At 41.6% G+C, this 27,693-nt stretch overlaps 2 protein-coding genes across 2 annotated transcripts in view; one reads left to right on the forward strand and one right to left on the reverse strand.

Annotated features, from left to right (window-relative positions):
- Positions 1-4,809: 4,809 nt before the first annotated feature.
- LOC132884485 (protein SPO16 homolog) lies at positions 4,810-17,199 on the forward strand. The gene is made up of 5 exons (XM_060918337.1): positions 4,810-4,869; positions 5,022-5,115; positions 14,215-14,386; positions 16,129-16,207; positions 17,107-17,199. Exons 1-5 carry the CDS (start codon positions 4,810-4,812, stop codon positions 17,197-17,199), a joined length of 498 nt encoding a protein of 165 aa, XP_060774320.1.
- A 438-nt stretch (positions 17,200-17,637) lies between these two features.
- The window catches only part of glmnb (glomulin, FKBP associated protein b), a 34,714-nt gene continuing 24,658 nt past the window's right edge, over positions 17,638-27,693 (reverse strand). The window contains exons 15-18 of the mRNA XM_060918338.1: positions 20,199-20,256; positions 19,968-20,103; positions 17,825-17,916; positions 17,638-17,721 (exon numbers count right to left, since the gene is read on the reverse strand). Coding sequence (XP_060774321.1) covers positions 17,638-17,721; positions 17,825-17,916; positions 19,968-20,103; positions 20,199-20,256 — 370 coding nt within the window. The remainder of the gene's footprint in view (positions 17,722-17,824; positions 17,917-19,967; positions 20,104-20,198; positions 20,257-27,693) is intronic.

Here is a 27,693-nt window from a genome sequence, read left to right on the forward strand (position 1 = left end):
CCCTGTACTCTGATACCTCTAAATACAATCCAGTGCAATCAATTGCCTTCAGAAGTCATCTAATTAGTTAATAGAGTCCTACTGTGTGTAATTTACTCTCAGCATAAATACACTTGTTCTGTGAAGGCCTCAGTGGTTTGTTAGAGAACATGGAAGAACAAACAGCATCATGAAGACCAAAGAATTCACCAGACAGGTCAGGGATAAAGTTCTGGAGAAGTTTAAAGCAGGGTTAGGTTATAAAAAAAATATCCCAAGCTCTGAACATCTCAAGAAGCACTGTTCAATCCATCATTTAAAAATGGAAAAAGTATGGCACAACTGCAAACCTACCAAGACATGGCCGTCCACCTAAACTGACAGAGCGAGCAAGGAGAGCACTTGTCAGAGAAGCAGCCAAGAGGCCCATGATCACTCTGAAGGAGCTGCAGAAATCCACAGCTCAGGTGGGAGAATCTGTGCACAGGACAACTATAAGTCGTACACTCCACAAATCTGGCCTTTTTGGAAGAGTGGCAAGAAGAAAGCCATTGTTGAAAGACAGGCATAAGAAGCCATGTAGGGGACACAGCAAACATGTGGAAGGTGCTTTGGTCAGATGAGACCAAAGTTGAACTTTTTGGCCTAAATGCAAAGCGCTATGTGTGGTGGAAAACTAACACTGCTCATCACCCTGCACACACCATCCCCGCTGTGAAACATGGTGGTGGCAGCATCATGCTATGGGGATGCTTTTCTTCAGCAGGGACAGGGAAACTGGTCAGAGTTGATGGGAAGATGGATGGAGCTAAATACAGGGCAATCCTGGAAGAAAACCTGTTGGAGGCTGCAAAAGACTTGAGAGTGGGAAGGAGATTCACCTTCCAGCAAGACAATGACCCTAAACATACAGCCAGAGCTGCAATGGAATGGTTTAGATCAAAGAATATTCATGTGTTAGAATGGCCCAGTCAAAGTCCAGACCTAAATCCCATTGAGTATCTGTGGCAAGACTTGAAAATTGCTGTTCACAGACGCTCTTCATCCAATCTGTCTGAGCTTGAGCTATTTTGCAAAGAAGAAGGGGCAAAAATTTCAGTGTCTAGATGTGCAAAGCTGGTAGAGACATACCACAAAAGACTTGCAGCTGTAATTGCAGCAAAAGGTGGCTCTACAAAGTATTGACGCAGGGGGGCTGAATACTAATGCACATCACATATTTCAGATTTTTATTTGTTTAAAATTTTGAAGACCATTTATCATTTTCGTTTCACTTCACAATTATGTGCTACTCTGTGTTGGTCTATCACATAAAATCTCAATAAAAAACTTTTAAGTTGTAAGGTAATATGAAAAAGTTCAAGGGGTATGAATACTTTTGCAAGGCATTGTATACCATCGTGCATTGTGGTCGCGCTGAAAGAAAAGCTGTTTCATAAGGACCGTTAAATATTTTAGATTGAAGGACAATAGCAGTAGTTTGCTTTTCCTTATGACAACAGGCACGAGAAAAAATGTATAAGTTGTGGCGCGAAAATGGCAATAATATTGTAGTGTGTTGGGGTGAATGTACGGAAGAAGAAATACATTGTAAACAGACATTCAAGTACAATTAAAAATAGTAAGAGAATAGAAAATAAGCTCAAATAAAATAAGACAGATAAAATACAAAAATAAGTTACAGTGCAGAGTGAGGAATTAATCAAAAGCCTCAAATTTGATTTCATAAAAGGAAGCGGCAAAGAAGAAAGTATTCAGCCTTGATTTAAGACACAAACTACTTTGCATTTATTAATGCGGGAAATACACTCAGTATAATATGTATTTATCACAAAAATACATATGTGTTATTTACCAGCTTAAGGTTGGTCCGTATGGTGAAATACCATGACCGAGGTCTTGAAAGTACTGAGCGAGGCCCTCTGGGCCGAGATCAGTATTTAAGGCCGAGCTCACGGTATTTCACCATACGGACCGACCTTAAGCTGGTAAATAATATATTTATTTTTTTCTTTACCAAATTCTAACAGAAAACGAAAGCGCCCGAAAGGGAAAACCGAGCCGAGCCGCCATTTTGAATCCTCATTCACGGCTGGCAGGAAAAAAAAATACATTTTGCCGTCTATGTAGTCCCCTATTTATACAAATAGGAGTCATTCAGGATTCAGCCATGTTTTTGCTCGGCGTTAGCAAGTTAGAGGTTTTTAGCTTTCTCCTGAAATGTGTTCTTTTACGAGTATTTCTTCTTCCTCAGGGTAGTAAAACTCGCTTTCGCTGTGAACACTGTCGTTATCGCTATCCATGCTGTAAAATTAACACTATTTTGAATCCTCATTCACGGCTGTAATGCAAATTGCTTCCTCCTCGGTATACAAGTGCACTTCCATGGCAGGAAAAAACTACATTTTGCCGCCTATGTAGTCCCCTATTTATATAAAATTGAGTCATTCAGGATTCAGCCATGTTTTTGCTCGGTGTTAGCAAGTTAGAGGTTTTTAGCTTTCTCCTGAAATGTGTTCTTTTACGAGTATTTCTTCTTCCTAAGGGTACTAAAACTTGCTTTCGCTGTGAACACTGTCGTTATCGCTATCCATGCTGTAAAATTAATGCTATTATGCTGAGAAATGCTGGCAAAAATTGATAAGATTTTTGATAAAAATCTTATAAATAAATCTTATAAAAAAGATAAATGCTGACAAAAATTGCTACTATGTTTGTTGTTGTTGTGAACGAGCGAGTCGCCAGAGGTCCGTAACCGGGGTCCGTACCGTAGGATACGGACCCGCTCACCAGCCAATCAGAGCGCAGGATTTGATGAAAACCGCACCGCGAAAAAAATTAATGCATGTATTTATTATTTTGAGAACCCACCAGCTGACTGATCTGGCACATTTTAATTGTGCGACAGTAATGACGTAAATAACGGCACAGTGGAGTAGTGTCTGAAAGTGGCTTTTTTTTTTCATTTTACCAATGAGCTCACTATATAGACCTCTATATAGAATTCCCTAGACAGGGAGTAGGGAACGAGTGAGTGATTTTGGACACAACTAAACCTTCCATTCTCATTTTTTTCTTCTGTGTGCAAGTTTATTTTCAAATGAGGTGTTTGAGTTAAATATGAACCTAAATTGAGTTTACAGTGAGTCTAAGTAACGTGTTTTGACTATTTAATGTCACTGGAGTAATTTGTTAGTTTCTAATTGTTTATTTACAGAAAATAGTTTCCCAGGTGGTGTAGTGGTTTGCACTGTCACCTCACACCAAGAAGGCCTGGGTTCGAGCCCCATGGCTGGCGAGGGCCTTTCTGTGTGGAGTTTGCATGTTCTCCCTGTGTCTGTGTGGGTTTCCCTGCTCTAACACACTCTTCATGAAGGACTTGTTAAGAGACATCACAGGAAGGAAACACCATGAAAAAGTGGAGCTCTGAGAGTCACACTTTAAGGGAGACTTGGGACAAGTTTTCAGCTTTTGTAAATTGTGTGAAATTCTTTGCAGGTTGTGTCACATTCATATTGCATGAGAGAGGATTTACTATACCCTCTTACCACAACATTAGTCTCTCAGCTTGTCACGTATACTGGCCTTCAGGCTTCACTTTCTCTGTCATTATTCTGGGGAGACATGGAACAAAAATAAAATACCTAGTCCTGTGTGTGGGCGGCACGGTGGTGTAGTGGTTAGCGCTGTCGCCTCACAGCAAGAAGATCCTGGGTTTGAGCCCAACAGCTGGCGAGGGCCTTTCTGTGTGGAGTTTGCATGTTCTTCCCGTGTCTGTGTGGGTTTCCTCCGGGTGCTCCGGTTTCCCCCAAAGACATGCAGGTTAGGTTAATTGGTGACTCTAAATTGACCGTGAGTGTGAATGGTTGTTTGTTTCTGTGTCAGCCCTGCGATAACCTGGTGACTTGTCCAGGGTGTACCCCGCCATAGTCAGCTGGGATAGGCTCCAGCTTGCCTGTGACCCTGTAGAACAGGATACAGATAATGGATGGATGGACCTGCATGTTTAATTTTTACTTAATATCAAAACTTGTGGGCGGCACGGTGGTGTAGTGGTTAGCGCTGTCGCCTCACAGCAAGAAGGTCCGGGTTCGAGCCCCGTGGCCGGCGAGGGCCTTTCTGTGCGGAGTTTGTATGTTCTCCCCGTGTCCGCGTGGGTTTCCTCCGGGCGCTCCGGTTTCCCCCACAGTCCAAAGACATGCAGGTTAGGTTAACTGGCGACTCTAAATTGACCGTAGGTGTGAATGTGAGTGTGAATGGTTGTCTGTGTCTATGTGTCAGCTCTGTGATGACCTGGTGACTTGTCCAAGGTGTACCCCACCCATAGTCAGCTGGGATAGGCTCCAGCTTGCCTGCGACCCTGTAGAACAGGATAAAGATGAGATGAGAGATGAGTTTCAGATAAGGAATGTGGCTCTCTAGGTTCACATAAAAGATCCGGCTCAATGAACCGACTCATCCGAGAACGACACATCACGAGAGTGGAATGTTATACGACTTCCTTGTTTCACCTCCAGATGGCGCCATTGTTCTGTTTTACGAAAAACATCATTCACATAACCTGATTAACTATATTTAAATTACCTCAGATTTATTGAACGTCTTGATTTTATTGGTTTATTCATTTATTAACCTTCAGTAACCAGGCCAGGAGCTCTTGGCAGGGATACACCAGGAATGGTGAAGAAGTTCTGGATTAACTCTAAATAAAACACACTGACAGCTTTTCCAAAAAGGCTCGGAGTCAGTGAGCTGTAATTAATCTAGTTGAAGACAGTCAGCTAGTTTTTGAAAGACTGTCTTCCCTCAGTTTACTTAAAGCAGGTTAAAATGGCAGATAACACCACGACTCTGTGGAAAACAACTGTTATTGTCAGTAGTTCTCTTCAGGTACTTGGAGTGAACTTGTTCATTAGCTGGTGGCTAACTAGTTAGCTTATTCGTCGAGTTTGTCGCCTTTATCCAGCTGTTTCCTGTTTCTGAAGTCTCTGTTTAAGATGAACACTATACATCTAACTTTAATTCATTTATTATCTTGACAGAATGATGAAATTTCAGTGCTGCTTTTAGCACAACAACATCTACTTCGTTATTCAGACAGTATTGAAGCCGGTACGCTCGTCTTTCCGCTCTCAGGTAAATTTTTTTTAAGCACTTTATTCATCACACACTTGTGAAATTTTTTGTATTTGTATTTAGAGGTTTATTCCGAAGAATAAAGAAGATATAAAAACAAACAACAAAAAATAAAAGTAAAAAATGCAATCATCAGAACATCTTCATAAACAAACAGAATAGCGTAGCCACAAGGCAATAACATAATGTTCGGAAAGGATTAGGAAGAAGTAAATAGCTTATCAAATCCTAATCCTCTATACCACTGCTAATCAAACGTCACTTTCCACCATAATAAACTAGATATACAAAAGAAAACAAAATCAACAAAAAAAAGAAAACATACCAACATACCAACATGGTATAATATCGGCCAAATCAAATCATATATACAGATACTTATGTTATGCATATATACACACATACAATACATATATACAGTACTTACATATACACATACCTGTAACTATACACATCCATACGTACACAGACACCCATATCATAATTATGCCTATTATGCTTATATATTATATACAATTATGCACACACATATATATACGCACACACATACATACATACACATTATATACATATACAGGGTGTCTAAAAAAAATGTACTCACACTTTGAATGACGAGAAAACCTTTATTTATGAACATAGAGTGAAATGGAATAGCTTCGAATACAGAAGACAAATGTAATTGAAGAATCATGTTCGCAAATGTTCAAATTGATGACCATTATTGTCCAGACAACGCTGATAACGCGCACCAAGGGATTCGCAAACGTCACGAAACAGGTCATTAGGAATATCGCGACATTGTCTTTCAATTTCCAATTTCAGTGCATCAATTGTTGAGCAATTCCAGCGTTATGGACGTGACACTTGAACTCAAAATGGCAACAAATGACCCAGTGCATGTTTTATTGTCTCCCAGTATTTAAACAGGTGTTGCATATTTTAAGGCTGTACCATACTGGAGAAGTGATAGAACAAGAACAATTCCCATAGTACATCTAGGGCATGCCAGAAAATGCCAATAAAAGATGCGTTATGGATGTGACAGAAAAAGTATCACTTTTCTTGGTTGACTGTACATTTTTATCAAACTCTGTGAAATTGTAAACCTAATGTCGAAATGAAGATATCCATTTGATAGAGGGGTCCAAGGTGAATATTAAAAAAATCTTTGTTTAAAATATTTTGTATTTCATGCAGAGTTTCGGAAGGAAAAGTCAGCGTTATGGATGTGACGAAATTCCGTTACGGATGTGACGCGTCTGAAATAGACATGGCGTATGTTTAGAAAATCAGCAATTTAACCACCATAACCCTTTGAAAAACTCTCTAAATATCAGCTAAAACTATCAAAGTTCTTAAATAATATTTAGGATGGCTATTGTTTTGCTGTTTTGTGGATTTTAGCATACATTTCTGTGGCTTGTGGCAATAATATAGAATTGTACATGATCAAAATTGATTTTAGCTTGGGGTTTACATTATAAGAAAGAAAGACTGACATATTAAGGCGAAGGGAACAATTCTTGTGACAAATTGGTTCAACTTATTCACATCTGTAAAATACAGGCCTAGGTGATATCTCTGGGAGTGGTTTTGATGTATTACATGTTGCTTTATTTTTGCATGGTGAGGTTGACATTTACATGGAATTGCCCTGTTCTTGGTTTGGTGCGATAAACTTTGTCTTTGAGATATCCCCACAAAAAGAAGTCCATGCTGTGATTAATTAATTACACCTGAAACACAAAAAAGGCAGCATGTTAGGGACAGTTAAAGTGTGAGTACATTTTTTTGAGACACCCTGTATATGTGTGTGTGTATACATACGTGCATATATATATATATATAAAACCCCTCACATTTTATATATATCAATAGAATGTTATTGTAATTCCTCCTCCCTATACCTCATAAAGATCTGTTCCTTATACCTTTTTTTGAACTGGTTTATAGTTGTACATTTCATGAGCTCCACATTCAAACTGTTCCATAGCTTTACTCCACAAATAGAAATACTGAACATTTTTAACGTTGTCCTAGCACTGCGAATTTTAAATTTCAATTTCCCCCTAAAATTATAGCCCCCCTCTCTATCCAAGAGCATTGTTTGGATATTCCTTGGTACTTTATAATTCCTTACTTTGTACATTATTAAGGCAGTTTTATATTCTATAATATCCCTGAATTTTAAACATTTTGAATTTAAGAATAGTGAATTAGTATGATCTCGGTAACCAGCACTATGAATTATTCTTATAGCTCTTTCTTGAAGTATAGTTATTGCATGAAGTGAACATTTATACGTATTTCCCCACACCACTGAGCAGTAATTTAAGTACGGTAAAACCAGGGAACAGTAAAGAATGCGGAGTGAATTATAGTCCAGGATGTGCTTAGTTATACTCAACACAGATATGCTTCTTCATAGTTTCATTAGTATGTATTTTATATGTGATTTCCAATTAATTCTATCATCTATTATTGCCCCAAGAAATTTATTATTAGAAACTCTTTCAATATCAACACCATCTACCTGTACATTTATTGCCCTATTTATTTTATAATTATTAAATTCCTCTCTGCATTTAACCCATCTGAAACAGTGAACACACACATGAGCAATGAGCACACACACACATACCCAGAGCAGTGGGCAGCCATGCTAACAGCACCCGGGAGTTTGGTGCCACACTCAAGGGCACCTCAGCCCAAGGCTGTCTATATTAACCTAATCACATGTCTTTGGACTGTGGGGGAAACCGGAGCACCCGGAGGAAACCCACGCAGACACGGGGAGAACATGCAAACCACACAGAAAGGCCCCTATTGGCCACTGGGCTCGAACCCAGAACCTTCTTCCTGCGAGGCGACAGTGCTAACCACTACACCACCATGCCACCCAAATTAAAGCTAAGACAGAAAGCACAACTTTATTCATCACACACTTGTGAAATTCCTCTCTGCATTTAACCCAACTGAAGCAGTGAACACATACATGCACACACACATGAGCAATGAGCGCACACACATACCCAGAGCAAAAAAACAAACCCAGAGCAGTGGGCAGCCATGCTAACAGCACCCGGGGAGCAGTTGGGAGTTAGGTGCTTCGCTCAAGGGTACCTTAGCCCAAGACCACCCCATATTAACCTAACCACGTCTTTGAACTGTGGGGGAAACCGGAGCACACCCACACAGACATGGGGAGAACATGCAAGAAACTCCATACAGAAAGGCCCCTATTGGCCACTGGGCTCGAACCCAGAACCTTCTTGCTGTGAGGTGACAGTGCTAACCACTACACCACCGTGCCACCCAAATTAAAGCCAAGGTGGACATCAGCTGTGTGTTTCTACTCCACAGTTTAATCTGTTTCCCTGCTCTAACACACTCTTCATGAAGGACTTGTTAAGAGACATCACAGGAAAGAAACACCATGAAAAAGTGGAGCTCTGAGAGTCACACTTTAAGGGAGACTTGGGACAAGTTTTCAGCTTTTGTAAATTGTGTGAAATTCTTTGCAGGTTGTGTCACATTCATATTGCATGAGAGAGGATTTACTATACCCTCTTACCACAACATTAGTCTCTCAGCTTGTCATGTATACTGGCCTTCAGGCTTCACTTTCTCTGTCATTATTCTGGGGAGACATGGAACAAAAATAAAATACCTAGTCCTGTGTGTGGGCGGCACGGTGGTGTAGTGGTTAGCACTGTCGCCTCACAGCAAGAAGATCCTGGGTTTGAGCCCAACAGCTGGCGAGGGCCTTTCTGTGTGGAGTTTGCATGTTCTTCCCGTGTCTGTGTGGGCTTCCTCCGGGTGCTCCGGTTTCCCCCAAAGACATGCAGGTTAGGTTAATTGGTGACTCTAAATTGACCATGAGTGTGAATGGTTGTTTGTTTCTGTGTCAGCCCTGCGATAACCTGGTGACTTGTCCAGGGTGTACCCCGCCATAGTCAGCTGGGATAGGCTCCAGCTTGCCTGTGACCCTGTAGAACAGGATACAGATAATGGATGGATGGACCTGCATGTTTAATTTTTACTTAATATCAAAACTTGTGGGCGGCACGGTGGTGTAGTGGTTAGCGCTGTCGCCTCACAGCAAGAAGGTCCGGGTTCGAGCCCCGTGGCCGACGAGGGCCTTTCTGTGCGGAGTTTGCATGTTCTCCCCATGTCCGCGTGGGTTTCCTCCGGGTGCTCCGGTTTCCCCCCCACAGTCCAAAGACATGCAGGTTAGGTTAACTGGTGACTCTAAATTGACCGTAGGTGTGAATGTGAGTGTGAATGGTTGTCTGTGTCTATGTGTCAGCCCTGTGATGACCTGGCGACTTGTCCAGGGTGTACCCCGCCTTTCGCCCGTAGTCAGCTGGGATAGGCTCCAGCTTGCCTGCGACCCTGTAGAACAGGATAAAGCGGCTAGAGATAATGAGATGATGAGATCAAAACTTGTAACATATGAACTGTATGAACACACAATGCTGGTACAGCGATAGAAAAATGTCAGTTTACCCAAATCTGACGAGACAAAACAGTTCTATTCTCAAGAAGGAATGAAATAAGTTTTATCCTCATGTAGGTACATGCCTACATTTTTAACCAAGATTTTAAGCAATTTTATATTTGTAAACCACAAGAAAAAACCTGTAACATGATAAACTGTCCCAACTCTCCCCATCTGGCCATTTTGAAGGAAAAAAAAAACCCTTCAGTGTTTTCCCCCAGAATTTAAGTTCAATAAATCATCCTCTAGGCTACATACTTTAATTCCTAACAAATCCCAAATTCACCAGCATACATTACACCATAGAATAGAGGTGGACTGTGAAAAAGAAAATACAAGGGTTTTTTTGAAAAAAATATTGAACTGCACATCCCTTACTGCAGTGTCCAGCTTCATGGCTCCAAAGGAAGTAGGTTACTCTAAGGGGCAACATCTAACTTCTGATTGGTTGAAATTAATTTATGGGAATACAAACTGTCCCAAATATCCCCTGTCCCAAGTCTCCCCCCTCTCCTCTACTGTATTTAGTAACAGTGGTGGAAATCACAATCCACCATCATCAAAATGTATTATTTATTATTGAGTTCTTATAGTTATTAGTCATGAATTTAAAGGGTTTGGGCAGCACGGTGGTGCAGTGGTTAGCACTGTCGCCACACAGCAAGTAGGTTCTGGGTTCGAGTGTGCCGGTTGACCAGGGCCTTCCTGTGTGGAGTTTGCATGTTCTCCCTGTACCTGCGTGGGTTTCCTCTGGTTACCTCCCACACTCCAAAGACATGAGGATTAGGTCCACTTTCTGCTCTAAATTGCCTATAGAGATCTTGCAGTCACGTGACCGGAAAGTACACAACCGCCATCTTGTCGGTCAAAAACACCGCTGAATACTGCTGCACTCGTGTACAGAATGGATCAATTTCAACCGACGGACTACACGGCTCATTTTTCTAATGAACAGATAACTAGATATATGTCTAAAATAAATGATCTACAGATTAGTGACCCTTATGGCTTACTGGATGGAGTTTTCACGACTGGATTTTGAACTGCCAGCAGAATACCCGGATGTGTATAATTACCTCATTAACTTTCCCTCGCTGTTCAGTGGTGAAGCACTGCGTGCTTATAAATCTCTGGACAGTTATCTTTACAGAAATTCAGGATTTGTCAGCGACTCAGATGTGGCATCTTGTAAACAAGAATCCTCATTGGATGGGTAAGTCACTTAAGTATTGAGTATAGCACTGACCAGCCGATTATAGATTAGAATAAGGTAATTCCAGCTGTAATTCCAAATCGTCCGTCTTGTTTACATGGATCTGGCGTTGGAGAGGTAGAAGCTTAGCAGTGGAGATTTGAGTGGCTGTTTTCTGAGCTTAGTCAACAGGCCGGCTCTGCAGCCTCGCTTTTGCTTCTGCTCCCCGCCTCCTTCGCTTTGCTATCGATAACAATCCACGGAGACCCCGCTGGTCTCGCTATCTCGTCCGGAATGTTGTGCATGCGATGGAAATCGCTACAAACCGTCATTTTCTGCTGGAAACTAATGTCCAGTAAGTCCATACGGTTGTAGTGGATATTGAAGTCCAGTACAGACGAACAACACGCAAAAATACACACAAAAACCATAAAAACCGTGCACAGGTAGGGAGAGCTTGTAGCCGCAGCCGTTGTAGTAGAATTGTATATAGTAGGGTTTTCCAGAAGAAAAGGTAGAAGTAAAAGCAGAAGTAGAACCAGAAGTAGAAGGCGGAATATGGCGTTTGACCGACAAGATGGCGTCTGTCACAATCTGGATCGGCTGTGACGTCACATGCAAGTGCTCCATTGGTGTGAATGAGTGTGTGAATGGTTGTTTGTCTCTGTGTTTACTCCACAATAGATTTTCACCCGAAGTCAGCTGGGATTGGTTCCGGCTCACCTACAGCCTGTAATGGATCAGCAGTATGGAAAATGAATAAATGAAAGGATTTAGTCTGAATATTAATAACTCAAAACAAGTTGGCCTATAAATAAATGCAACTTCTTTGTGGAATGTTCAGGAATAAAAAGCTTGAAGGCTCCCAAAAATATAAATCTAATATTAAAATCTAATATTACTCTACATATCTTCAGTAACTACTTAATCCTGGTCAAGTTCGAGGTAGGTCAGAAGCCTGTATCAGTATCTTGGAGTGTGAGGTGGTAATATATCATAAGTAGGACACCAGTCCATATCAGGGCACTATGCACGCACACACATTCACACTTAAGGACATTTTAAAGAGTCAGTTCACCAATACAGTACTTGGATGTTTTTCTGGAGGTGGGAATAAATCAGAGAATCCCAGGGAAACCCATGAAGACATGGGAGAACATGTGAAACTTCACACAGATTGTAACCCGAGCTCAGGCTTGAAACAGGGACATGTTTTACGAAAGAAAAAAAAACAGGGTTGAGAAATACTGACCTATAAGTTTTAACCGATGCCAGTGTTTTACACTTACCAAACATTTTCTGCTAATCACTGTGCTGAATCATCTCAAAACCTGTTTTTCAGACAGATGTCTACTGAACCTTTCTGTAGTGAATGTGCAATCACCACAAAGAAGTTCTTTTCTCAGACCAGTAAAACATCTTATTTCTCATCAATAGTAACCAAACATACAGATTGCTTGTTTAGAGATTTAGTTGGAAAAAAAAACACTGAAATTCAGAATTCTCAAAGTGGGGTCCTGGAACCTTAGGAATCAGTGAAGCATAGAAGAAGAAGAAGACGACTTTATTTGTCACATGGACACTCAAGCACAGTGAAATTCATCCTCTCCATTTAACCCATCTGAAGCAGTGAACACACACAAGTGAGCAATAAGCGCGCGCACACACACACACCCAGAGCAGTGGGCAACTGTGCTACAGCACCCAGGAAGCAGTTGGGGGTTAGGTGCCTTGCTCAAGGGCACCTCAGCCCAAGACTGTCCCCATGTTAACCTAACCACATGTCTTTGAACTGTGGGGGAAAACGGAGCACTCTGAGGAAACCCACACAGACACAGGGAGAACATGCAAACTCTACACAGAAAGGCCTCCATCACCCGCTGGGCTCGAACCCAGAACCTTCTTGCTGCGAGGCAACAATGCTAACCACTACACCACTGTGCCACCCAGGGGATCACCAGGGGATCTGTGATTATTTTATCTGATTTATTTGTTCCAATGGTTGAAATTGTATCCCATGATTAAGTTGTTGTACTTGACTCTAACAATCTGACAATTTTAATAAAAATTTATTCTATGAGAGGAAAGTTCAAGAATTAAAAAATAACTGGCAAAAATATTATTGTGAACACTTAGATTATGTTTGTAAAATAAATTTGTGCTGAGGGGTCTGTGGATCTTTGTATTTATTTATTTATTTTCATTAAAGAGGTTTCTGATTGGGGCAGCACGGTGGTGTAGTGGTTAGCACTGTCGCCTCACAGCAAGAAGGTCCGGGTTCGAGCCCCGTGGCCGGCGAGGGCCTTTCTGTGTGGAGTTTGCATGTTCTCCCCGTGTCCGCGTGGGTTTCCTCCAGGTGCTCCGGTTTCCCCCACAGTCCAAAGACATGCAGGTTAGGTTAACTGGTGACTCTAAATTGACCGTAGGTGTGAATGTGAGTGTGAATGGTTGTCTGTGTCTATGGCCAAGTTTACATTAGACCGTATCTGTCTCGTTTTCTTCGCGGATGCACTGTCCGTTTACATTAAACCGCCTGGAAACACCGGGAAACGGGAATCCGCCAGGGTCCACGTATTCAATCCAGATCGTGTCAGCTCCGGTGCTGTGTAAACATTGAGGATACGCGGATACGCTGTGCTGAGCTCTAGCTGGCGTCTCATTGGACAACGTCACTGTGACATCCACCTTCCTGATTCGCTGGCGTTGCATGTGACGCGACTGCTGAAAAACGGCGCGGACTTCTGCCTTGTATCACCTTTCATTAAAGAGTATAAAAGTATGAAAATACTGCAAATACTGATGCAAATACTGCCCATTGTGTAGTTATGATTGTCTTTAGGCTTGCCATCCTTCCACTTGCAAGTGGTAAGTGATATGCGCTGGGGTCACACACACAGCGGCTCAGTCCCGAATCACAGCTTGTGCACTTCACTCGCGCGCTCTGTGAGCTGCGCAGGGCCGGAGTGCGCACCCTCCAGAGGGCACTCGCTGTTCAGGGCGGAGTGATTTGGAGCGCAGGATGCCTGCGGAGCCGAGCGTATCCGTGTATTGGTGTTGCTGTGTGCACGCAAATCGTGTATTGGTGTTGCTGTGTGCACACTAATCGTTTTAAAAACGTTAATCTGATGATCCGCTGATACGGTCTAATGTAAACTTGGCCTATGTGTCAGCCCTGTGATGACCTGGCGACTTTTCCAGGGTGTACCCCGCCTTTCGCCCGTAGTCAGCTGGGATAGGCTCCAGCTTGCCTGCGACCCTGTAGAACAGGATAAAGCGGCTACAGATAATGAGATGAGAGGTTTCTGATTGTATAAAGCTTGAGGATTACTCTTTTACCATATATATGACTTGCTGTGCTCCTTGTTGTTTGTTTACTTCAAATTAGTGTGATTTTCATCTCATGCAGGTGTGGCGTTCTTGTTGATTACCCCAGAGGAGTTTCCTGAAAAGACTGAGTGTGAAGAATTCTTTCAAAGGATTGAAAAGTTCATCCAGGTCCACAGAAACAGCTTTCTTTTGCTCCAGGTATCAGCATATGGTGCAAGAGAATTGGAGATTGTGTCTACAGTGCAGAACAGGTACATACTAGAAGGGCAGTCGAGGAGTGCAGACCTCTGTCAAGGACAGTAGACTTTATGATATGCAAATGTGCAACTGCAACAACTTCGTATTCCTACATTGGCTATGTTTTGTCACTATTGAACTTTACTGCCCTATGGACCCTTTTCACGTGACGTCACGACAAACGCGGCCGCCATTTTGGACATGTACTACCAGTAGTCTACCACAGCCAACAACGAGGAACGACGGCGAAGCATCGAAAGGAATATAGCCATCAAAGAAAGTTTTTACTTTCAGCAAGACTTCCATCATGCCATTATATTGTTGTGCACCTGGATGTAGTAACCATCAACACACAAGGCAAGATTTATCATTTTATCGGATCCCGACAGATGCTGACCGACGGAGAAGATGGATGGTCTCTAAAATATTGGCAAAATGATGTTTATTGACCCAGCAATCGTGTGTAACGGGAAGCATTTGCATATCCGAAGTGTTGTGTTTACATCAAAGATAAAATAAACCGATATGACAACGACTGCTGCTGCCAGGTTGGGGACACAAACTAGTAGAAAGGAAGTGTGCCAACAGACTTCCTTAGTGGTCGATTCTGCTTTAAGGTAAGATGCATTTAATTATTCGTCTGCTGTGGGTTTGGAATCGGTAGCCTGACCGATTCGTTCATGTTTGTGGTGCCATTTGTTTGTTGACGCGTGTTGAAATGGAAGATTGGTTGTTGACATGATTTCCAGTGATGCTTTGGTGCTGCTGTGGATCAGATGTGTTGAGTAGCCTGACTGTTTTTTTTTTCTTGCGTGTGGTATCATTGTTGACGCGAGGTTGTTTTTTGAACATGCCAATGCGGACACGATTTCCCCTGATGAGTTATGACTTCAGACGCGATGCGTGTGTGGAGGTGTGGAGTCCGCGTGATATGTGCGTAAGATAGGCTTCTCATGTGTTTGGAGATCCACGCTCTGAGACAAGCGCAAGCACACACACCCCCAAGGGAAAAAAAGGGACCCCCCGAAAATATCGGCATAGTTCAAACACTGGGTTGGAGAAAGTAATGGCAAATATTGAGTGCACAAACCATAGAAGGTAAACTGTACACAGTGCCAGGGCAGTGTGATGGTATGTCTACTTTTAGATTGTGTTAGCTTATCAATGAACACACTCGTCACTCGACGAGTTTCACGTCTTTACGACGGATACTTAAATGTGCGTTAGGTATTATTGTTGCAGTCTAAGCAGTCATTGTAGCAGCTAGATGAGCGAGAACCGAAAGGGTCTGTGCCATAAACCGTTATTTCTTCATGTCCAAAATGGCGGTCGCGCTTACGAAGGTCACGTGAGTGAAAAGGGTCTATACTGGATTTTAAGATATATGGCATTGTTGAGCACAGACTTCCATGAAGGCCAAATGTTACATATGAGTGAAAATGATGATAAATTTGTGGATGCGCCCCGTGACTTGGATACACTACAGAATGCTGTGGGTTGTACACCCTTCCACCAAGTTTCATGGAAATTGGGTCAGTAGGTTTTGTGCAATCCTGTTTACGGGCAAACAAACTACACTGAAAACATAACCTCCTTGGCGGAGGTAATATTGAAACCTCAATCTCGAAAACCTGTGCTTTAAAAGCCTCGAGATCCACTAAGCTGATATATTGCTGAGTATTTTAAAACGTGAAGAAATGGGTTCTTAATCATATTGAACACACACCTCAGAGACTGTATTTTGATTTCTTTACAGATTCTTTGGCGGTAATCTCAAAGTCTTACCTGTCCATAGTGATGGGGATGCAGTCAAGGGAATGCTGATCATCGCTAAAGTAAGTAACAGGACCTATGTTCATATTTACTTACATCTTTTATGACTTTATTAAATATTTTATATCATGAGGTAGTATGATGTTTCAGTATTATGCTCATGCGGTGCTTTTCTCAGTTCATAATATAGTTGCAAGAAAAAGTGAGAACTTTTTGGAATTATCTGGATTAATGCATTAATTGCTCATAAAATGTCAGGATAGTGGTCTATCATCTGGAGTCACCAGACGTACAAATCAATTACATAAATCAACAACAGAATGGTTTAAATAGAAGTTTTTTGGATGTCCAAGTTCGAGCTTAAACCCAGCTGATAGTGAATATGGCTGTTTAATACGTGTAAATCCCAGAGATATAGAGATGAATTGAAACAGCTCTGCAGGAAGGAATGGTGTAAGCATTCCTCTTTACTGCAGTGCAAGCTTGATCAGCAGTTATAGAAAATATTTGATCACTCCCCCATGAGTGATTAGTATTTTTTTTTTTAAATGTACGAGTTACCTGCCCAAACTGATAATCACATCATCAGTTTTTCTTTGGCTAATCAGACACAAGGTAAGCCACTACACTTGCCAGAGCAGTTGGGGTTAGGCACCTTGCTCTAGGCCACTTCAGCTAGTCCTGTTGGGCCAGGGAATCAAACCAGCAACCTTCTAGTCCCAAAGCTGTTTCTCTAACCATTTTCAATGTGTGTGTTCAATAACAACATGAAACATACAGCTATTTTTGTGTTATTTGTTTAGCCACATTGTTTTTGTTTTAATGATCATATTTTATGACTAATTAATGCAAAAATCTTTTTTTTTAAAGGCATTTCTTGCAACTATAGGTGTATTTGTCATGTAATCATGCTCAGTTATTATAATGTTATCAGAAATCACAGTGCAGATGTATATTGCAGGCCACTAGTAAACCACACGTGGATAGTGTGCGGGAGCGGATGCATTTAGCTCGAGCTCACATCATCAAACGCAGCCTTGAAACTTTGTTATAGAAAGTGGAGGTTTTTAAGGTCATTTAATTTATCAACTTTATTGGAGCACAAACAGCAGCCATGCAGTGACACTTCTACATCAACACACACAACAGCTAATTGCTTTTATTTTCTATCCCACTTTTTAAGAATTTACCCAACAGTTGTATTCAAGAATAACTGCTGCCTCCAGACTAGTTTATTTTACAGCGTCTACAAAGACCTTCTATTAATAACACACTCACAGCACTCTGTAATATGTATCATATGACATGTTTTCCTTGGTGCAATTAAACAAGTTATTCTTCTCAGCAGTCCTTGATTAAAGTTTTCTTCTTCTATGAGCAAGTTTAGTTTAATTTAACATGCTTAGGACATACAGGAAACACTGATCAAACTTAGGATTCAGATTATAAGTCAACTTGGCAAGGGAAAAAAGAAAAGGTGGTATGGATCATGTTACACTCTTTCCTCTAGGATTTCCTCGATTCGGATGACAAGACTCTCCATCAGATCATATGTAACAAGTGCACACTGAAGTACCTGTTAATTACAAATATGTCCATTTTTATGTTCACACTCACTATATTAAGGCTTAATTCACTAGAACTTACTATACTAAAAGGTATTAGGAGAGATTATTTACCTTCTCCTGTGCCTCACACGGCATTCCATTTAGCACTTTGTTTTTCATAATCGTGTGTTGAACTGATTTCTTTCCCAAGACCTCTTTCAATTCTAGAAGTTCAAAAATGTTAAGGAAAAAAAAAACATTTGTTATTCTTTACTATGAAAAATGATAAAGTAGAATAACGAGACCATCAGTGACGGCATAGCTCACTCTGGCCCCATCTAGTCCAGAAGGAACGATCTAAAGTGGGCCACCATGCTCAATAAATGTTGCAAGCTACATATATATATATATATATATATATATATATATCTCATCTCATTATCTCTAGCCGCTTTATCCTTCTACAGGGTCGCAGGCAAGCTGGAGCCTATCCCAGCTGACTATGGGCGAAAGGCGGGGTGCACCCTGGACAAGTCGCCAGGTCATCACAGGGCTGACACATAGACACAGACAACCATTCACACTCACATTCACACCTACGGTCAATTTAGAGTCACCAGTTAACCTAACCTGCATGTCTTTGGACTGTGGGGGAAACCGGAGCACCCGGAGGAAACCCACGCGGACACGGGGAGAACATGCAAACTCCGCACAGAAAGGTCCTCGCCGGCCCCGGGGCTCAAACCCAGGACCTTCTTGCTGTGAGGCGACAGCGCTAACCACTACACCACCGTGCCGCCCTATATATATATATATATATATATATATATATATATATATATATATATACACACACACTAAGTAACTTTAAACTTTAAAAACGCACATTGATAAAACTTGCTGAATTCGTGCTGAGTTTATCTCAAGAAGAAAAGAAATATATCACAATGGAAAAATAACTTCGTTCTGCCCGAATAAGTTCCAAATCTGTGCTCAAATCAGAATTTAAGGGAGTTGTACTCAATAACGTACAATATGACTCGGGTAGTCAATGACATGGACAGGCTTTAATTTTCAAACAAATTTTGCATACACTGTGCACACACAATCTTGCCTATAAATACCCGGGGGAAATGATGGGAAAATTGTCATTATTGAAGATGCCACGCCTAAGCCAAAATCAACATGAACAGGCCATCGGGATGTTGCATGCCGGAAGTACACAGACAGAGGTCGGCCAGCACTTCGGTGTTCATCATTCGACCATTTCCCGTTTGAGTCAGCGTTACAGACAGACAGGGAGCACCAGGGATCGTCCACGCCCTGGTCAGCCTCGAGTCACGACGCCAGTTCAGGATCAGCACATCAGGCTAGCTCACCTCCGTGACAGATTCCTGACACCCTCAGTCACTGCTGCTGAGACCCCTGGACGACACAGACCCAGAATCTCCAGCATGACGGTCCGAACATGGACCAACTGTCACTTTGAATTTTTTTATTGTGAATTAATTCTTGAGTTTGACAATAAATGTCCTTTATCGATGTTTCAAGATGTGTGTGCATTACATACAATATCATAAATTTCAAATATATGCATGGATCTAAAGTGTTGAATTCCATTGTGCGTTTTTAAAGTTACTTAGTGTATATATATATATATATATATATATATATATATATATATATATATATATATATACACACACCTTAGGAATACCTACCTGTTTGCCAGAAAGAATCCAAAACGGCAAGGAATTGACCGAGAAGAAGCGATTTTTGTTGAACTGCTCATTAAGGCTTAATTAGTCCTTAACTTCATTAATAATTGTAATGAAGCAAATCTGGTAGGTACCCCTACCTTCATACCAGAAAGAATCAACATTGGTGAAGAATTGAGAGAGAAGAAGTGATTTGTGTGGGTGGAAACTGCTTGTCAGGGCTTAATTACTCCATATCTTCATTATTAATTGCAGTTATGCAAATATGGGTAGAAGCTATATGCACCCCAGGCAGACCTACCTTCCTGCCAAAAAGAATAAAAATCAGTGAAGAATTGAGAGAGAAGAAGCGATTTTCGTGAAACCTGGACGCCGCTGGACGGATAACGGACGACAGACAACACATGATGGCATAAGCTCATCGCCTGTCGGCCGGATAAGCTAATAATAACTGGATATGCTTTTTCAAATAGCAGTGCCAAAATACAGTATGTAAAAGAATTAGATGGGAAGATCATTTACCAATAGTTAAAGTGATTATAATATTTTAGACTTACCCTTTATGTTGACCTTTTTGTCCTGGTGAAGTCTCTTTACTTCTGACCCATAGTATGATTTTGATAGACTGAGACACACACGCAGAATCTTTATGTAGCTCTCAGCAATGTTACAAAGTTCTGTCCAAATGCCTGTCTGAAAAACAGTACAATTGGCCATCGCATTCACAGAGCTGAAACTGTTCAGTTAAAAAAGGCCTGTTTGGGGATATTTGTATGTTACACACTTACAGATTTGTTTCTCTCTTTGATGAGTAGATATCTCAGAAGATTTAGAGACACCATGACCCTACAATATAGAAAATATGATAAGATACATATACCCTCGGGCGGCACGGTGGTGTAGTGGTTAGCGCTGTCGCCTCACAATAAGAAGGTCCGGGTTCGAGCCCCATGGCCGGCGAGGGCCTTTCTGTGCGGAGTTTGCATGTTCTCCCCGTGTCCGCATGGGTTTCCTCCGGGTGCTCCGGTTTCCCCCACAGTCCAAAGACATGCAGGTTAGGTTAACTGGTGACTCTAAATTGACCGTAGGTGTGAATGTGAGTGTGAATGGTTGTCTGTGTCTATGTGTCAGCCCTGTGATGACCTGGCGACTTGTCCAGGGTGTACCCCGCCTTTCGCCCGTAGTCAGCTGGGATAGGCTCCAGCTTGCCTGCGACCCTGTAGAAGAATAAAGCGGCTAGAGATAATGAAATGAATGAGACATATACCCTCACTGGTCACTTTAACAGGAACACCTGCACGCCTGCCCACTTGTGCAGTTATCCGTTTAGCCAGTCATGTAGTAGCAATATAATGCATGAAACCATGCAGATACAGGTCAAGAGCTTTGGTTAATGTTCACATCAGAATGGGGAAAAGTGTGATCTATGTGACTTTGATCATGGTATGGTTGTTGGTACAAGATGGGCTGGTTTGAGTATTTCAGAAATTCCTGATCTTCTGGGATTTTCATACACAACAGCCACTAGAGTTTACACAGAATGGTGCAAAAAACACTGAGTGAGCAACATTTCCGTGGGCGGAAACAACTTGTTTATGAGAGAGCTCAGAGGAGAATGACCAGACTGGTCTGAACTGACAGGAAGTCTACAGAGGCTTTGGACAGTCACGTGACCTCTTTCGCAACGGTAACTACACCGCCATGACAGGAGGAACGCTAAAACCAAATGGCGACGAGAGAGACAGAACATGTGCCTTCTCTCCCGAAATATCGTGATTCTTTAGGCCCTGAAGAGCAAAAAAATAGAATGCATCAGTAATATCGATCCCTAAGAACAAGTCCTGTTATTTCTGTGTCAGGTTTTTTTCCCCCTTGGCCTTTGAAGATAAAAAAAAATCAATGTCTCATAATTTTTGGTATGGTAGTTTTGTTATGGGGTAGGCATAAGCCACTTGGAGCGCAGGTGGCCAAGTGGTTAGAGCGCTTGACCACTAAGCGAACGGTCCCCGGTTCAAGCCTTGGCTCGACGGGGATCTGGGGCTCGCTCCCTGTCCACCCAGCAGTGAATGGGGACCTGGTGGAAAAACACTGGGGAAGTCAAAGGCAGCGAGGAAAGGAACTGGCCACCCTACCTCACCATGCCGACGGCCTAGACAGAGTGTGTTCTCTAACAGGCACTCCCCAAACGTATATATGGGACTCTTTGACTCGCTTTGATAAGCCACTTACAAGGAACAGACATGTATGTTTTTGCGTTCATCATTCGAATTCCTGCTTCAGCTGCAAACAGTAATGCTCCTACATGTGAGCAGGCTTGACCCCAGCTAGCCATACAGTTGCAGTGGGCTGCTGATGCACTTGTAGTTTTTAACAGCTATCCAAGGTTTCAAAGGAGTTTCATTTAGTCGCTGTGAGCGGTTAATCTAGATAGATATAATAACATAAGCTTAAAGGACATGGGACATGGATTTTTTTCTGGGTATAATTATGTATAAAGAACATAAGAAATGCCATCTAAATCACTGCAGGGCGTCAAAAATGTGAAAATCATCACATTATTCAACTTTTTTATACATCAGCGTAAAACAATGATTCGTTAATTAACTAGGTGGTCACGTGACCCGTGACGTCACAAAAACTTTCCAAGGAGCCAGCGCTTGGGTATCTAATGTAAACAGGTTACCGAAATGGACACCATCGACAGTGACATTCCCGATGTTTCACAGAGATGTGAAGTTAGACCCTATCAATTCGAACCGATAGCTGGAAATTCACATGAACATAGATCTTGTCTTTACTCTGACAGGTCAGATGATTCTGAGAGTGAGAGTTCATTCAATCCCCATGAAACTGAAAGCGATCGGCTCGATAACACTTCCTGGTAAGTTAAAAACAATTCTGCTCAAAGGCTAATGATCTGTTGAAAGAAGTATTATTTTTGTATCATACATTGAAAGTTCATCATAGATCTAGCTAAAGTCCGTTGCAAGCTAGTTTTTTTTTGCTGATATTTTTCGAGATTGATTGAGATACAATGCTTCCAGAGTCCGAGATGAAAACATTCAAAATGGCGAAACGAGTCAGAATTATGATAATCAGTAATTGATACACCCAAAATTATAATACTAATCCTTACCTCGGCTTTCAGTCGCTTAGCGAATGCACCTCGGCATTTTTCTGCATGAGGCCCATGGTAAAATCACACTTCCAGGAGGGGCTGCCGTCTGTCTCCCAAGCCGGCCGAGAGCGCTCCTCGTCGGGCACGGCCAGGCGGGCGAATGCCCTGGTCCGTCCGCCCTGTCTAAAAAATAATGGTACAACTCCGAGTGCAGGTATCAATGCGCTGCCGAAGCGCGCAGGTGGTGTTAGTACGCCTGTCATTATAGTGCGGACTTTCCATAGCATAGAAAATCGCCACGTTTCAATTTGTGTAACTGAACTTTGTTTCATGTCACTGGTCATATAAACCTATGTGTAGCGCGTATTGAGTGTGGGTGGAGCACAGAGGACGGCAGGACAGCGTTTGGAGGCAGACAAGGTGATTTATTCTTATAACTTTTCAGTCTAAAAATCTTAGTTATTCATTTATTCACACACACACACTCGTCTGGTCCCAGGTTGCGCTCCCTCTCCTCTCTCTCTGCCTCCTTAAATAGGGAGCGGTTACTGGGAAAACACACACACAAACACAGGTTAATTATCCTCAGGTGTCGCGATTCTGCCACTCACCTTCCCCGGCTCCACCCTCCTGTCACAGACCGGCGCTTGACCACGCCCCCGCTGCCACACTATGTAAACAGGAAAAACGTGGAAGAGTTTGGTCGCATCTAACTATAGCCCCAAAAAATACCATTGGCCATACTGAGCCTAGCTACATTGCTAACAGGAGTAACAGCGCGTCTGACTGACTGGGAGGTCGCAATACACCATGATGTTCAATGTACGTTAAACACTCTAAAAACAAAACAATTTTCTTGTCATCCAAGACACAAAAACTATTTTGTCGCATTCGTCATCATCACGATTCACACTTCTCCATATTCATCTACCCACTTGTGCTGTACCTGAAAGTTTTTGTGACGTATGATCACGTGACAGCGGCTCTTCCGGTTGTAAAATATGCATATCGGAGCTCGAGCAGAAATGCCATATAATCATCACGAATATAACGATTTTGCTGAATTTAATAGATAATTTTGTATTTGTTGATGCAATTATTTCATATTTTTAATGGAAAGAAACTGATATAGCGTGCATTTATGTTTCATGTCCCATGTCCTTTAAGGTTAGTGACTCGTTGTTGATTGCCAGTGGAAATAAACAAAGCAATCCCTCAGAAACACCAACCTTTCTGATTCGAATCTTGACATTTCCTGTTGCTTTACCTACGAAGATGCATCTTACCCAGCCAGCCACAAAAAACTGGTAAACTTCTCGGCTTTTGTAGGCCTTGATTTGATCTTTTGTATAAAGACTCGTAGAGAACAGCAAGTCAGTCACTGTGTCAGGGAATTCCACATCAGGCCACATTTCCATCAATTCCGAAAAAAAATTATTTGTGACATTGTAGGGATCGGTATTACTGATGATTTCTCGGAGGGTTTTTTTCTGTAATGTTTTCATTCTTCAGGGCCTAAAGAATCGCGATATTTCGGGAGAGAATGCATGCGTTGTGGCCATTTGTTTTCATCGTGCCTCCTGTCATGGTGGCATGGTTACTGTTGCTATGGGGGGGTCACATGATGGTGCAAAGCCTCTATAGTTACTCAAATAATCACTCTTTACAACCATGGTGAGCAGAAAAGCATCTCAGAACACACATCAAATCTTGAGGTGGATGAGATACAACAACAAAAGACCACACTAGGTTCCACTCCTGTCAGCCAAGAACAAGAATCTGAGGCGGTCATGGGCACAAACTCACCCAAACTGTACGGTTGAAAATTACAAAAAGACCAGGTGACTTTTTTTCCCCCTAATTATCATAAGTTTGGGAGGCAGGTTGTTTGTTTGTTTGTTTGTTTGTTTGTTTGTTTGTTTGTTGTTTGCCAGAGCTCATAAATAACATTTTAAATCACATGTTGCATGACATTGGTCAAAGGTTAAAGTAATTAATCAAAGACAGACTATCCAGAGCAGTGCATGTCAATCACTCTGGTCTTATTTAGGAATGACACAGGATCTGCCCTACAGCGCCCACCTGCCTGCCATATGCTCTGTGCTGCAGGATCATGGCTATTTTCCTAGAATCATCAATAAATAATTGTCAGGGCTGAATGATATCATGTGAATAAAACATCTCTCAAGGCAGAGGCAGGTGGTATACATGCATTGTGTGTTCCAACTTAGGTCTACGGTTTTACAGATTAGCATATCAACTCTATTTTATATTACAGTACTTACAACGTTGCCCTTCAGCTCTATTCAGTAATTATATCTATAGCTTAACTTATTTTCATTCTCCTCCTGTTAGGGAACAGTGAAAGTGATTAATTACAAGACATAACACAGCCACTAGGACATGTCAGACAGATTATTCCTTGCACAGCCTTTCTCTATGGACAATATTTCCCATTGCTACACTGATTTTAAATCAAACATGGACTCAATTGCAAATTTGTAACCGTACTGTTCACATGAATTTGTGTGTAAGAAAAGATAAAATTTTGGTCAGGGACAAGGTGAGCATTCTGACGCTTTCCGACAACTTCATGTAGATTAACGAGGGCAAAATTTCCATATTGCCCTTATTTGTTGAAATTCATACAAAAGAGTTTATTTCTGATGTTTAGTCTGTTTAGTTTTTTATCCAAAACAAACCCATTTACAACCCCGATTCCAAAAAAGTTGGGACAAAGTACAAATTGTAAATAAAAATGGAATGCAATGATGTGGAAGTTTCAAAATTCCATATTTTATTCAGAATAGAACATAGATGACATATCAAATGTTTAAACTGAGAAAACGTATCATTTAAAGAGAAAAATTAGGTGATTTTTAAATTTCATGACAACAACACATCTCAAAAAAGTTGGGACAAGGTCATGTTTACCACTGTGAGACATCCCCTTTTCTCTTTACAACAGTCTGTAAACGTCTGGGGACTGAGGAGACAAGTTGCTCAAGTTTAGGGATAGGAATGTTAACCCATTCTTGTCTAATGTAGGATTCTAGTTGCTCAACTGTCTTAGGTCTTTTTTGTCGTATCTTCCGTTTTATGATGCGCCAAATGTTTTCTATGGGTGAAAGATCTGGACTGCAGGCTGGCCAGTTCAGTACCCGGACCCTTCTTCTACGCAGCCATGATGCTGTAATTGATGCAGTATGTGGTTTGGCATTGTCATGTTGGAAAATGCAAGGTCTTCCCTGAAAGAGACGTCGTCTGGATGGGAGCACATGTTGCTCTAGAACCTGGATATACCTTTCAGCATTGATGGTGTCTTTCCAGATGTGTAAGCTGCCCGTGCCACACGCACTAATGCAACCCCATACCATCAGAGATGCAGGCTTCTGAACTGAGCGCTGATAACAACTTGGGTCGTCCTTCTCCTCTTTAGTCCGAATGACACGGCGTCCCTGATTTCCATAAAGAACTTCACATTTTGATTCGTCTGACCACAGAACAGTTTTCCACTTTGCCACAGTCCATTTTAAATGAGCCTTGGCCCAGAGAAGATGTCTGCGCTTCTGGATCATGTTTAGATACGGCGGCTTCTTTGAACTATAGAGTTTTAGCTGGCAACGGCGGATGGCACGGTGAATTGTGTTCACAGATAATGTTCTCTGGAAATATTCCTGAGCCCATTTTGTGATTTCCAATACAGAAGCATGCCTGTATGTGATGCAGTGCCGTCTAAGGGCCCGAAGATCACGGGCACCCAGTATGGTTTTCCGGCCTTGACCCTTACGCACAGAGATTCTTCCAGATTCTCTGAATCTTTTGATGATATTATGCACTGTAGATGATGATATGTTCAAACTCTTTGCAATTTTACACTGTCGAACTCCTTTCTGATATTGCTCCACTATTTGTCAGTGCAGAATTAGGGGGATTGGTGATCCTCTTCCCATCTTTACTTCTCAAGCCGCTGCCACTCCAAGATGCTCTTTTTATACCCAGTCATGTTAATGACCTATTGCCAGTTGACCTAATGAGTTGCAATTTGGTCCTCCAGCTGTTCCTTTTTTGTACCTTTAACTTTTCCAGCCTCTTATTGCCCCTGTCCCAACTTTTTTGAGATGTGTTGCTGTCATGAAATTTCAAATGAGCCAATATTTGGCATGAAATTTCAAAATGTCTCACTTTCGACATTTGATATGTTGTCTATGTTCTGTTGTGAATACAATAACAGTTTTTGAGATTTGTAAATTATTGCATTCCATTTTTATTTACAATTTGTACTTTGTCCCAACTTTTTTGGAATCGGGGTTGTAGCTTTATTGCTTTCTAATAAATGAATAACTTGCTAACACATATACACACACACACCAGGAATTTAAAGAAATAACGTTCATTTATTCATTTTCTGTATTGCTTATCTGTTGTGAGTCTGGGGTGAGCTGGAGCCAGTCCCAGCTGGGAGGTGGGGTACACCCTGGACAAGTTACCAATCTGTCGCAGGGCTAACACAGAGAGATAGACAGCCATTCACACCTAAGGGCAATTTAGAGTAATCGGTTGATCTAATCTGCATGTCTTTGGATTGTGGGAGGAGACGCACTCAGACACAGAACATCCAAACTCTACACAGAAAGGGCTCAGGTGACCGGCAGGTATGAATCCAGAACCTCCTTGCTATGAGGCGACAGTGCTAACCACTGTACAGCCCAAGAAATAGCATAAGAACAATCATTTAATAATAAATAAAAAATACACGTCTTAACGAGGGGTGTAACAATCAAATAATTTGGATTGATGACTGAAATTAATCAAGGCAACAATCATAAGTCAATTATTATCTATTACAACTGATTAATGAAAAAGGACTGACAACTGGTTGTGACGTCAGCACCGGGGTCCATTCTGGACTCCAGTTTCCTGAATGATCCGCAGCCGACAAAACATGTCCATCATAGGCTACAACATCCAAGCACCATGCTCATTGCCACGTTCACAGTCACCAGACTTCTGATCACGCACACGTGTTTCACATTACACAGTTACATTACTTAAAGACTCCAGTTTCCATTCACAAACTGAAGTAAACAATTGTTTTACCTGACTTTAACAAGCCTTTGTTTCTTGTGTACATTCCTAGTTTGGCTTTGTTTTGATTCATACAC

This window comes from Neoarius graeffei, chromosome 4, assembly GCF_027579695.1.
Source record: "Neoarius graeffei isolate fNeoGra1 chromosome 4, fNeoGra1.pri, whole genome shotgun sequence".
Taxonomy (NCBI): Eukaryota; Metazoa; Chordata; class Actinopteri; order Siluriformes; family Ariidae; genus Neoarius; species Neoarius graeffei.